This window comes from Sturnus vulgaris, chromosome 1 (assembly GCF_052056855.1).
Source record: "Sturnus vulgaris isolate bStuVul1 chromosome 1, bStuVul1.hap1, whole genome shotgun sequence".
NCBI classification, from domain to species: domain Eukaryota; kingdom Metazoa; phylum Chordata; class Aves; order Passeriformes; family Sturnidae; genus Sturnus; species Sturnus vulgaris.
In genome coordinates, this window is record NC_142243.1 from 41,660,621 (window position 1) to 41,674,583 (window position 13,963).

At 36.9% G+C, this 13,963-nt stretch overlaps 1 protein-coding gene across 6 annotated transcripts in view; it reads left to right on the plus strand.

Annotated features, from left to right (window-relative positions):
• RBMS3 (RNA binding motif single stranded interacting protein 3) overlaps nt 1–13,963 on the plus strand; it is a 701,354-nt gene that overhangs the window by 661,363 nt on the left and 26,028 nt on the right. For all 6 annotated transcript variants that reach the window (XM_088164438.1, XM_088164432.1, XM_088164435.1 and 3 more), the window contains one exon: nt 1,351–1,461. In XM_088164438.1, the coding sequence (XP_088020564.1) occupies nt 1,351–1,461 (111 nt within the window). The remainder of the gene's footprint in view (nt 1–1,350; nt 1,462–13,963) is intronic.

Genomic DNA, 13,963 nt, shown 5'->3' on the forward strand with positions numbered 1-13,963 from the left:
CTGCATGCAAGGAATGAGTTTGCAGAGACTGCAGACTCTGTACTTCTCAGATAGGATGTGGATAGAAAAAATATTGCTGGAAGGTGAGGCCAAATTGAATTCGTATTTTTCCATAATTTTTGTTTTATTTATTTTTATTTGCACCTGAGAATTTGAAATCCTTAGCTTCTAATCAGATCCTTGGCAAAAATAGCTCTACGTAAATGTGAGATAGATATGTAAGAACAGGTATGCTATGAGTTTTGAAACAAGTTTGTTTACAGATTGGTTAAACAAGTTTGTTTATAAGTGAATTTTTCCAGTATTCTCAAAGGGAAAAAAAGTCAATTTTTTTGAACAAATACATTCATCTACATTTTTCATGCTTTGTCGCAGACATAATGTGATTGTGCAAGTTTGTGATGTGTGCACGCAAAGATGCATACAAAGTAAAGTTATTATTCATATGAAGAAATGACTGGAAATACCGTCTTATGTCACTGTCTGCAAGGAAAACAACAGACCACACTTTCTGACTGACTTTCCCTAACCAACACAGGAAATAGCATTTTACAACATAGAACTGAAGAGAATCAACACTTCACTAAGTCATGATGTTGCCAACATGGGACCTTGGGGAGTGGGAGAGCAAAAACCAAAGAATGTGAATGGCAAAGAAGCTCTCTCTCCAAAGCTCCTCTGGCATGTCCTTTGTTTCATTTTTTGGTCAAAGTCTCAGTCTTGCTTTAGTACATATGCTCTTTGTTATTAATGTCTTTGTTTTTCATGCGGAGAAGAAAAATGCTTTTAAGCACTGTGTATGTGTTTTAAATGGGTGTCACTACCAAACTCACTGTCAATAGCTAGTCTTACTTAATCAGCTATAAAATATCATGAGTTAAGGTTCTTAATTGAGACTGGAAAAATCCAAGATGATTACCATAATAGGCTGAAGATCCCTGAGACTGAAGGCTTTAGAAGTCAGGAAAAATTGGGGACATATGTGTTCTGTCTGTAAGATTGTCCTATATAGGATATGGGAAAATGAAAATGACAGGCATTTTGCAATGTACAGTAGCATTTATCATAGAAAGAACATATGCATTTGTTTGTCAGAGGCAATGAAGTAAAAAATGACACTTAATTGGAGCTGACATAAAATGGCCTCATTAGCAGTACAAATAATATATGTGTGTAGCTTGGTTGTCAATAGGAACAAAACATATTTATTCTGACAGTTGTATTAGTGTCTTTTAAGATTCATGTCAAGTTTTCAGTCAGGTTCACTCATTTAAAGAATGCCTTTTTTTTCTTCTTTTTTTTTTTTTTTAATATGAGAGAGGTTGAACTGTAAATAATTTGTGTTTCTAGGGTGCTGTGATAACACCAACAATGGACCACACTATGTCAATGCAGCCAGCAAGCATGATGGGCCCTCTGACACAACAGATGAACCACCTTTCCTTGGGCACAACAGGAACGGTAAGATCACTATTTTTTTTCTCTATTGCAAAACATCTATTGCTTACTGAGTTTCCTAGGGTAATCTACTACTCTTTTCAGTGCTTTTCAGGACTTCACCATCATACAGTCAGCATTAGTTACTACAGAAGAGAAATGACAAAGTAGTATGAATAGTAAAAGGGTAGGCCAATAAAACCTGATCTATATTTAAGAGGAATTATCTGTACTAGTTCTCATGTAATTATGGAAGTACTGCTCTATCAATTTGTATTTTAAATTATTTGCTTGTCAGTCTAGAAAGTTTCATACCACTGGGATCAGGAGTTCTGGCTTTGTGGTAGGACCCACTACTCACTTCAAACCATAGCAGCCAGCCATATGTATTTTGTTCCAGGCTTAGAAATGTGATTTTTGGTCAAGGCCAGCTGTGTTTCCAGTATATCATATTTAAACATGCATGTTTCAACAACTATTTTCGAATTTTCTTTTTAAGTTGTGTAGGTCATAACCAGTTAACTTCCCCAGAGTCAGAGAAAGGCAAAATTCCGTCTTAATTAAAATCATTAAAGCTCTCTGAAAAGTTCCTAAAATACAACAAGTGCAGACTATAGATGGTGGTTTGATATGTGAATGCATTCACACTGCATGTAATGTATATTTTTGCAAAAATACAGGCATACATATTACACTTCTGTATCTTTAGCACATGTGCTCTTTATGTAATAATTACATTAAACATGTAATTACGTAACATTTTCTGTTATGCACTTACCCTTTTCTTCACCACTGTTCTACTTGATACTAATCTATAGGAACACAGTTTTCCAACTTTTTTTTAATAGAATAAGGTACTTAATACAGTTGCATCTGTACAAAGTTATTCAACCCACTGTGTTGGGTCTCTTCCTGATCTCTTCACCTCCTTCTTCCTTTTATGTTGAATTTAATGCTAATTCCAGTGTCTCCCCCCACTTCTTTAAAAATCTCTGTTAAGATCTAAGACTTCTGTATTTTTTTTCCGATGAAACTTAAATATGATGATTTACTGTTTATTCCTGATATTTTAAATGTTGCATTCAATAACCAAAAGAAGTAGGAATTATCTTGCAAATTTAATCTCAGTACTTTCCCCTTCATGAAATTGAAGGAAATACTTGGTCTAGAGAGAATTTCTGCATGTGTAATAACTGTGATTCCAAAGCGTGTTTAAAAGTCAAGGCAAGGAAATGGAAAATGAATTCTGGTTGTGCTTTTGGGCAGCACCTATGAATTTTTTCCTCTGCCTGTCATTTTCAATCCCATAACTCTTAACAGACATTGTCTTCTGCGGTCATTGTCTCACAATGCAAACTAGAAAATTCCCAGTTAATGTTCTCTTCTTGCTTGAGACCACTGTCACGGTGCTTACAGTAACAAATCCATCTGGGGAGTCAGGCAAAGGACTCTGAGAGGCAGTGAGTCATCTGGTGGGTGACAATGAGATCCTGAACTCCTGTTACTGCAACCAAATGAAAATCTTTCTTTTCCTAGCTCTTTACACAGTTTTATCTTTCAAGGTGACAGCATTCCCTGTGATAATTTCTTGAAATACATTCAGAGATATATCATACATGTTTATGTTTACTGTCTGTAAAACTCTTAAGTCATTTGCAGAAAACAAAGATCAAGAAAGAGTAAATGATTGATGAGTGCTACAATATCCATAGGCTTTTCAAACATCTCAAAGGACATCCTATTTTATCACCTACAGGATTCCTCTTAGTTAAAAACAGCATCACACCATATTCAGTTTAGGTACTCATGCAAGCAGTATAATCACAGATGTCATCGAGAATTCCTCTTGTTGGGAATTCCTCCTATCAGAAATCACGATTTGGGCTGCCAGTAGCAGTTTTGTCTGATGTATCCATCCAGACGTGAAATACATTCTTCAGTGTGTATTCTGTTACAGAAAAAAACCAAAAACAAACAAACAAACAAAACCCAACAAAACAAACAAACAACCTTCGTGGGGAACACAAGCCATTTAGAGATATGATTTATTTAGATATATTTTTACTTTATTTATTTGGAATTCTGAGTTTTGGTCCAGAGAGAGGAGCATTGAGAGCATAAAGCATGAAGAATTATGCCAAGTCCAAGCCATACTACTGTGAGTACCTCAGCAGGACTAGGGTTTATGGGATATAAAAGATATAAATGATACATTTCTGTTATGAATATATTTTTCAATTTTAGCCTTAAAACTATGCAACAGAGTGCAATAAAGAGCCACCGGCCACCTTTCAAGAAACCAGACAGATATTTTTAGGCAAACAAGACAAAAAGTCACAAATAATTCTACTCAAATAATTCTACTCGCTGTTGGCAGTAACTCTGTCCCAATTTAATTTAAAAGCTTGCAGTATGCAAACCAATTTTTATTGGAAGGCTTTCATATGTTCACTTCCTTAGACAAAGCATTTTGCTAATTAACATAACATATTTTTCAGCTGAAACAGACCCCTGTGGTCACTTAAGTTAAAGTTGACTTCAAAACCACCTCCACACTTGCCTGATTCAGGATGAGCACTAGGTTTCTAAAACATTGCTTCAACGCAAAATATATTCTCTAATGAGTGAGCTAGAGAAATAGCATAAGGGCCTATGCATCTTCATATCTTGTGGGAATTACTAAGCCTTTTGATGCTCCTTAAAAGATTAAAATATTCTGTCCAGGCTGGAGCCATTCCATCTCCCTTCACAGAGGAGTACTCTTTACCTCTTTGGTGATGGGAGTAACAGCAGTCTCTGCCATTTCCTGCCTTGACTCCAAAAACTGCATTTGAGTTTTGATCTCTCATCCCTGAAGCACACATTAAAACCCTTGGGAGTCCAGGGGCAGCTATCTCCATCTGCTTGAATATTCGGTCACCAGCCCAGGTCTTAATGCTTGTAGGGCTGTCACTTCCAGCTGGGAGCATCCAATTCAGCAGTCAAAACAAAGTAGTTTTCCTATAGACTCACTCATAGTCAGCTGCATTTCCCTTGTGCTAGGTAAGGCCTTCCCCCCAAAACACAAATAATTTTGTTTAAGAAACCATTTGCTGTGAATAGGGACAAGAAGTTTTCTTTCTATCGAAACTCCCAAAGAATGTGTATTTAATTTCATTTTCTTATATTTTTAACTTTCTTATTATCTATTATTGAATTGTCCACATAAAATTAGACATCTCTGCTATACCAAGCACTTCCTAATCAGGAGGATGCCCAGCAGGCTATCTAGATGCCAGGCCAAAGGAAAAGCTGCAAATCCATCTTTGCTTGATTCCAATGGCAAAGGATGGTAAAGAGCACTGGACAGAGTAAAGGTGTGTCATTTATGGCACCTCAACCCCGTGTTCCTCTGTTATGAGAGAAACTGGTACAGCATTTGCATGTCCCAGTTACTGTGCTTTGTCCTTTATCCACCAAGAACATAATTTTTTTTTGCCTTTATGAAAATCAAATTGATTTCTGCTGGTGAAAATACAGTTTTTGTTGCTGATGAATTGAGAGGCATGATCATTTTCCCATTCTCCTTGAAATCTGGAATTAAGCAGACAATCTGCCAGAGGGGTGATTTCTGCCATATTTATATGTATTTTCCATAGATACCTCTTCACTCAAAAAAAGCAAAAAGCATTTACATGGGTGTGCTAGCTGTGGGCAAATACATAAAGAAAACCTAAGCTTAAATTATATCAAGATTACAGCAAGAATGCAATAGCTCTGAATATTCTGATTAAGGCTGACAACCCAGTCTCAGCTCCTACAATTGTATTAAAATTAAATTTTAATGCCAGAAGGCATAATGTGAAGATAGACAAGGGGTTTAAAGCTTGATTTTTTTATACTAGTTTATTATTATTTATTATAGTAAGTCATGTTTTTCCTATGTAATATTCATCTACAATTAGGTCTGCTATTAAAAAGGTACTGTAGAGGGAGAATAGAGTGTGTGAGTCTGTAAGGGTAGCACTGAAAGAGCAGCATTGGTTTGTGTTTAATAATGTATGGAGGCTGGAATTGTTCCATCATCAGCCTGTCATTCAAAATGTTTCCGATACAGCCATTGATTTGACATCTCTTTCATAGTTTAATAATGTTGTGATTGATGCCTGAGTGGATATAATACAAAAACCTTTAGAAATGTAAAAACTGAGCAGTTTGATCACTGCTTTTAATCATTGCTGCTTGGCACTTCCAAGTTTGGCCATCAGCAGCAATAATTTGCCCCTTTGGTGGGAAGAAGATTTGCTTTATTCTTCTCTACTTGTCACTCCTGGAGGAAGTTTGCTGTTCTGCACTTTCTTGGTTGGGGTTTCCCTCCCCTCCCTCCCTGGTGTTAACATCCATTTCAGATACTGCTTGGATTCCAGTTTCCTTCAATAGTTTGAGGCAGCCTTTGTTAGTCCTCGTAGGCAAAGGACTCCAGTTTTTTCTCCCTCTCCTTTGGAAATGCCTTACTGTAGACTTGTTACACCTTAAACCTTGAGGCCCACACCAATGGGACAGTGAGTAGAAGCCAGGTTTTTTACTAGAACTGGTAGTTCAACTGAGCTGCTTAATTGTTCTTCACACTTCAAGTTCACTCCACTTTCAGTTTCTGATCTAGAAACTTGACAGGCAACTTAAAAAATAAAACTGCCATTGTACTTTTTAAACAACAACAACAACAAAAAATTGTTTAGTAGTTCCAGGTACTCTGTATTAAAAATGCAGTCAGGTGAAAGAATTGCAATGACATACTGTGGGATCCTGTTGTAACTGCAAACTACCTTAACTCAGCTTTCCTGGTTTATAGTATCACCGAAATTTCTCAGTGGAATAGCAGGCTTGTTATGCAGGTACATCAGTCTTATCTTTCACTTTGTTAGTTCTTTTTGTTGCCAGCAAGGCTTGATGATATCTCCAGAACCCTTCAATGGAACAACAAGCTTGTTATAGGTTTTTTATCTTTTATTTCCTTTGGATACTCCATGGTCACTGGTGGTTTAAAATGTCACCTGAAGGCCTCAGCAGAATAACTGCTTTGTTAGATAGGGTTGGTTTTTTTTCCTGTTTAATCTTCCATTCTATTTGCAGATACTACAGCTACATGGAGCTGAAACATCATCACATTCCCCTCATGTTTAGATTCTTTTTCAAAAAGTACTCTCTGTTACTCTAATTGTATGTCACAAGGTCCTCGGAGAGCTACAGGAGCAAAGTTTCTTTGCAGCCTTGTGCGTTTCACGTTATCAGGTGTTAATCTTAGAGCTCTTTTATTTTATTTATTGACTGACAGTTTCGGTTACTGTTTGTGTGGAAAATATAGGGCTGAATCCATTTCAAATGAAATAGCCTACTTCAGGCTGAAACTAAGTTCTTCCTTATCCTTTTACTCAGCCAAAGTCCAGAGCAAATGTAAGTGATTAACAACATGGAACCATCTGGGGCAGGAGATCCATTTAAGGAGAATTGATTCTTGTTAGAAGGGACAAGATCAGCATAAATTCTTGGGAGATTTATAGAAAACAAGTAACACCTCCTGCGCCTTTCTTCCCAAACACTCTCTTGAAAGGCAGTTCCAATTTACCTCATGTGTAATTTGAGATAAAAAGGGGCACTCAGTGCAACTGAAAAGCACCAGATTCTAAGCAGTCAAAAGGAGACTAAGAACTTTTGTCATGAAGGATTAAATCAATTTGCAGAGTTCAATGCCATTAAATATTATTGAGACAAATAGGTTAACTATCTTAAAAATAGATTCAGCATTTCTATAAGGAAACATTTGTGGATGCAACAGCATTTTTTTGTGGAAAAATTCTTAAATTGATGGCATAAGTCAAATACCTGCTTAGATGGGCAAGGAAAGGTGTGATCTTTTCCCTTTCTGGACCGTCTTGAAGTTCCGTAGACGTTCATGAAAGAACAGGGCAGATCAGCTCTTGTGTAGATGAGGCTCTTTCTGCTCATCTGTTTCCACATGGGTTCCACGGTCTATGTTTGACCATAGCTGTGGTTAGATGGCATTTTTGAATGAATAGAGTTTATAAAATCATATCTCTGTAGTGTTCCCCCTTCTCTTCTGAACTCAGCTCTACTTTCCTACCATTTGTTGGTAGTGGCTTACTCTTTGCCTTTATGTGCAAGTGCATCAATCTTCATAGCCACTACCTGTCAGAGGCAGAAGGGAAAATATAAAAGGTGAATAAACACAGGTGGAGGGAATACCATTTTTGGTCCAAGCAGCACTTCATCTGAGCCCAGCAGGTCAGTAGTTTTTACTCTGTGTTAAATTTTACCTTCACACAACATTTCCACAAATGAACAAAGTGCTTTCCTTGAGGACTCCTTGCCTCTCCTTGAGGTATCAGCTACTGACTCAAAGTGACATTAGCCTAGATCCCCTTTCAGAGAAGGAATCAGCTCCCTGATTGTGGTGATAAAAATATACACACATCAACTCAAAGCAACAGTGATAGATCAGCAAAGCAAAAAGTGTAAGCCAGAAAAGCCAACTACTATAACTTCATTTTCATAATCAAACTAACCTCATTCATATAATTGATTTGCAGATGACTTCCCATAACTGTAAACCAGAACATTTAGAGGCTTATTTCTCATATATTTTCTTAAATATGACTGCTGCAGTTCTTTTTTGTGATTTCTGGAAGTGCCACCTGGTGAGTATGAGTGCGGTTCAAAGGCACCTCTTCCATGCATATTGTTTTTTTATTTAGTGATAGCCCTGAGCTGCATATAAAATGAACCTTCTTATTTTGCACTAATTAATAGAAACAGAAAGCCATAAAACTGGGAATATCTGGCATAAATTTAGTGGTCTGCAGACTATCCCCTGACAAAAGAGTCATCTATACACATGCAGTGATTTTTGTTGATATCTCTCCTACAGATGAACCAAGATTGTGAACTCATTTTGCTAACTACTAGGAGGTCATTCACCTAAATACTTTGAGTTTCAAGAGGAAAAATATAATGTTCACACATTTTCTTGTGAAATTCTGCTGATGCTATAAATGACAGGGCAAGTTTTGGGGAGAGAAAGAATCTCTTTATTTAGCAGATGGGAAAGTAGAAGAAAGGAACAAATAATAGGTTAAAAAAAAACAACTGAAAATAATTCTAGGTTTGAAACATCCTGCCACACCTACAACTGACAAACTCAATAAGAGGTGGAAAACAAAAGTACTCTAAATGTCAGGTCTGTCATCTGTATTTTCTTGATGTGTTTATCTTTTGTAAATGTGTTTTTTATTTTTCTATCAAGAAGAAAACTCATTGCCTTTTTAGAATGAAATTTGTTTTTATTTTCCCGCCTGTGTTTAAACAAGGCTCAGGTAATTCTGACTGAAATGAGCAATATGGCTTTCCAGAGAAGTAATAAATCCAAATACAATTGGTGAAGATAAGCTCTGTGGGGCATCTGTAAAACAAGGCAAGTTTGAGGATCTTAGAGAGGTGAAGGATGTTTTTCAAAACTATGGCCACGTGAAAAGCAAGAAGTGTCTCCCACAGGTGCTGTTTCCACAGCTCTTCTTTGCCAAGAGCTGAGTAACAGGCCTGTGGTCATTTCTCCTTATGTACAAGCACACACAAACACAGCAAGAAGTCTTGAAATCCTTGAAGAAGCTGCATTGTCAGTGGAAAAGAGCAACATGATAAATTATATGGAAAACCAGCTAGTTTATCCTAAGTACTCTTGCAGTCCTTCAAGCAATATCATTTAGGTCTAAGGTGGAGCACTTGAACTGTATCAGCTTCAGAGAGAGGTGTAAACTTTGGCTGAAAGGAAAGGGTGTGAGGGTGAAAGAAAACAGTGGTCTACAAAACAATGTAGGTGCATGAAAGTCATCCATGGAAAAGAAATTTTAGAAGATGTCAAGAACTAGATTAGTGTTTGAAATGAAGCATAGAAAATTCATTGTTTGGGACATCTAGAACTCAACTGGACCGAACACTTTAAAATCCACAGGAGAGATTTTCAGGTGTTGACACAAATCCAGAGCAGTGGCTAATAACATTTTTTTCATCTTCAACCTCTGGTTTTCATCACAAAGAAACATTGTTATTTCAGTTCAGAACAAGTAATATTCATTTAAGTACTGAGACTTCAGGATATTATAAAAACTTCTAAAAATGTTTGCTGAGCATGATGTACCAAGACTCAGAAAAGAGCTGTGTATCAAAATAGCATTTTATTTACAATGTCTGAGGTTTACAATCAAAGAGTAAACATATGTTGCAACTGACCATTCACAGTATCCTCTTACTAAAAAACATTTTGAAACAAGCTGTAAGATTGATTCATTTCAACGTGTTGTGTGATTAATAAGTATACTGCATTCTTTGGATTATTTTTTTTTCTTTCAAATAAGATGGGTGCATTTTTTAAGCAAAATGTTTCTGCTATGAGGAGCAACCTTTGAATTACATTTCCCATGTTCTTTCATAAGGGAAATCTTTTAATTCCAGAGGCACTATGACTTCACAGAAACACTAGCTTGCAGATGTTGCAGAGTTTTGGAAGGACCTGTTGCCATGTTACTGAAAACACGTACAATAGAGTTGAAAGTGAATTTAGTCTGAAAGATGTTCAGTATTTTATGAATTTTAATCACAATGGAAGAGGTAACATAACCTGTGTATTGGACAAAGTCCTGAACCTGCAGCTGCTCGCAAAAATAATATTCCATTGAATTTCAATGCCTTTTCCCATATCATATCCCACTGAATTTCAGCTCACAGTTAATCCACATGGCTTATCAGAGGGTTGGCAAACTGGTACCCCAAAGGTTTAAGCTTCCTGTATAGCAAATTACCAGTGCTTTTACCAGATAGAAGAGGTATCTTTCTTGTTCTTTTCTGGAAAGAGCAGCCTGTTCAGGGTTCACTCATTTGTGAAGCAAGGTTAAATGGAGGAGCTAAAGGTACAGTCTTTATGTTGTGTAAGACATTGGGATCCTGTGCATACAGTGATTTCAGCCTGAATTTCTCAGAAAAGGATAAGCTTTGTTTGAATGATTTACAGTTCTATAGGGAGCTGCTGATGGCAATAACCTCTGTGCCCTCTGATGGTATTTTATATCTGTGAGTTATGGGTGATTCTGTGTCAGAGCTATGAGGCTGTAGAATCCTCTTGCTCCTGAAAGACTCCAATTTGGGAGGAGAGTTCTGCTATACCTAATATTTACTATGAAACAGCTCAGTCAGCACTTTTCATTGAGCTGTGAGAGCCACCGTGTTGAGTAAATTTGGGAGTTTGCTGAATTGAATTGTTTTTCTAGCAAGGTGATGAACTGTTGAACACAGCAGATTTCTGCTGTGTGGCAGAGGTGAGCCACACCTCATCAGGATGGGTCCAGGGAGCACACATATCACAGAGGCACATCCATTTCTGCTCCCATGAAGGACTGCTCTATTCTTTGTGACATTTTATGACTTTTGAATGTGATAGACACATCTGTATGCTTCTAATTTTCTCTTTTTAATATTAGTTGCTGTAATACAGCAAGAGAAACTTTGTTAAGACTTTAGTATCTAATTATTGTGCATTTTCCAGCCTCAACTCCCAGTTTTCCTTTGCTGTGTTTCCCTTGGGGGTTTCTCTTTAATCAGTATAATATTTATATGACACAAACTGATTTCATCGATGCAAGAACTTGATGCTGTTTGCATTCTCTGGCTTGTGAACCACAGCTGTGTGCAGTGTTTGCAGTATAGACCAACGGTGCTATGATTTCCAAAGTGATTTTTTTTTTCAACTGCTCAGGCACCTGAGTGCTCCCTTCCTCCCATTTACTGCAATTTTGCTCTGCTGCCAGCCTTTTCCACCTAAAACACCTGCATTTTACTAAAAAATGAGTTCTATTTGTTCTTTTCTCAATTGCCATTTTTGACACTGCAAATCAGAGTGACAAAAATACAGTAACAAGGGAAAGTGAGAATTGGGCTATGATGGTGTTCCCACGGATAACCTTGCCTAGTTTATCCACAGAGTCCAAATTGGTGCTCAAAATTTTAGTGTTCAAAGATAACTTTTCAACAAAAGCTGTTTTGCTGACTTTCTTTTAACAGATCCTAACTACCTTTACTAGAAGTGATTTCCTCTTAAGACAAACGACTTATCTCAGAATCTTTAGTTTTCTGGAAATAAATGGGTGTTCCAACAAAATGGCCATAATTTGATTGATTGGTATTATTTTCCTATACACATTCTATAAGATTATTGCACTACATCAAGTTTATCCATAACTAAAAAATGCAAGTAGCAACAATTTCAGATTTTCTTGATGTGTTAGGAGACATAAGGAAACAGTTAGTAGTAAAAAATTCCACTCAGTGTGTGGCCATTGGCTGAATAAGGAGATTTCCTTATTTCATCTGTACCTAAACCATATTGAGAACAGAAGACCACTAACCTTGCTGAAATCTTTATCCTTTGTTTAAAACTGAATGTAACAGACTTGGAAATCAGAAAATGATTGATGGAAAAATTTAAAGTAATTAATCTGCAACAGAAGGCAAAGAAAATAATACATTTCAAGGCTTATAAATCCACTTTTCTCTTTCATTAATTTTCATACAAATATCATGAGCATTGTTATATTTTCTTGTGTTTCAAAACAGAAAAATATGGCTTAAGCACCATGACATCATCTTGAGCTTATTTTTAATATTAGGACTTTTACTTCATTGCATACACTATTGGATGTGTCTTCCAAGGGCTCTTAATTATATGATTGCAATTACAAGTCTGGCACAGAAGTGTAAAGTATTAGTGTCTCTTGTCTATAATTGTTCTACGGAGATCTTTGCAGGCAGAGCTGATGCTATTGTAGACTAAGAAATTTCAATACTTACTTATAGTTTGAAGCACTTATTTTTTAGGCAGTTCAGTTAGTTCAATTTATGAAGCTGTGGCATTTCTATGAAGTATTTTAATTCCGTCTGTACATATCCTGCAGATTTATGCCAAACATTTCTTCTTTTTCTTTTTTTTCCCCCTAAGGTACAAATTATACAGGAGGGAATCTGTAGCATTTGCTGTTCCTCTCAACCACAACAGGACTCTGGTATTTTCAGAGACATCTGAAGCAGAGAACAACAGCACCTATATTGCATTTTATATTGTCAAGGCTTTTAAAAAATGTTAATTAAACCTTATAGCATCACTTAAATAAACAATCAAATTAATGCAAGTTCTTCAATCTCCTTTGAGGTAAATGACCTCCATATAGTGTAGTCTTTCTTACAGTATGGACAGCAGTTCCTGCTCCAAACCTGGGGATGCTCAGCTGTACATTTGAGCAAAGCACAGAGTCTCAGTGTGATGGACTGCCATAAGCTGTTCTGGTCAAGGCAGCTGAACTAATTGGCCCATTCTTCTCAGTAAGAAAAGAGAAGATTTTACCAGTTAAAGTTAGATTTGACTTTACTGCCTAGCAGTGAATCTTAATTGCCTCACACTAAATAATCTGTCCTCTATATTAATAATAATGAAAAATATTTTAAAGTAGAATTTTGCAGTTAACTCAGTATTTTAAATTCCCGTACCAAATTATATCATTAATGTCAAATACATTTGGCATTTATATTTCCCTGAGTTCACTAGCAGTATGGACAGCTGTGTCTTGGTGGTTGTATTTAATGTTTTTAATCTTTCTCTGTTTTCATCTTCACGCTCCATGTAGTGTTTCTCATGATCTTCACAACAAGCAAAAAAAGTTCCATCCTGAGGCAAGGATGACAGTTAAGCAGATGCTGTTTCAGTTCACAATTACCATTCCTTCAAGGCTGTTAGGGGATATTACAGCTGGGCAGGCTGGCAAACCATCCCCCACACACCCTCTCATCCTAAGATTAAATTTGTTGTCCCTGCCATCAGCCACGAAGTATGAGGAATCTAAAAATGCCCTTATTCAGCTTCAGCAATAGCCAGTTTTGTGCTTTCTAAGTGTTAACTCTGCTAATTTGTATTTTAGCAGTGTGGCCTATGAGTTCCGTATAACACTTGTATGTCAGCAGTGATCCTTCTTTGTAAGGTGAATCATGCAAAGTCCTATGGCTTTAAAGTGTTGATATAAATTTATTTGACAGAAAAATGGCCACTTCGTCATCTCTGTCATATTCTTGGACGAGGAAATCTGTGGTGCAGTTAGGACTTTGTCCACTGCAAATATTTGCACAGCACTTAATCATTTCTTTTTAAATATTGTGTATAAAAGGAAAGGAGAAAGGGAACATTATGCTGATCAGTGAGCGCCAGTGCAAAATGAAGATGTCTGAGCTTTCTAGTCAGTCTGTGTGCCAGAGCCAGAAATGCATCAAAGAACCAGAATGGACAACCTAGCCTAGAAATAGATAATCTGCAGATCCTCCTGAGAAGAACATTTCCCTGACTGGGCTGTGGCATTTAGAAGAGGCAAGAATTGCTTGCATGTACAGGCTGGGGTGCATTTGTGCAGCGTTTGTTCCTTTTCGCATGATTGGAGCA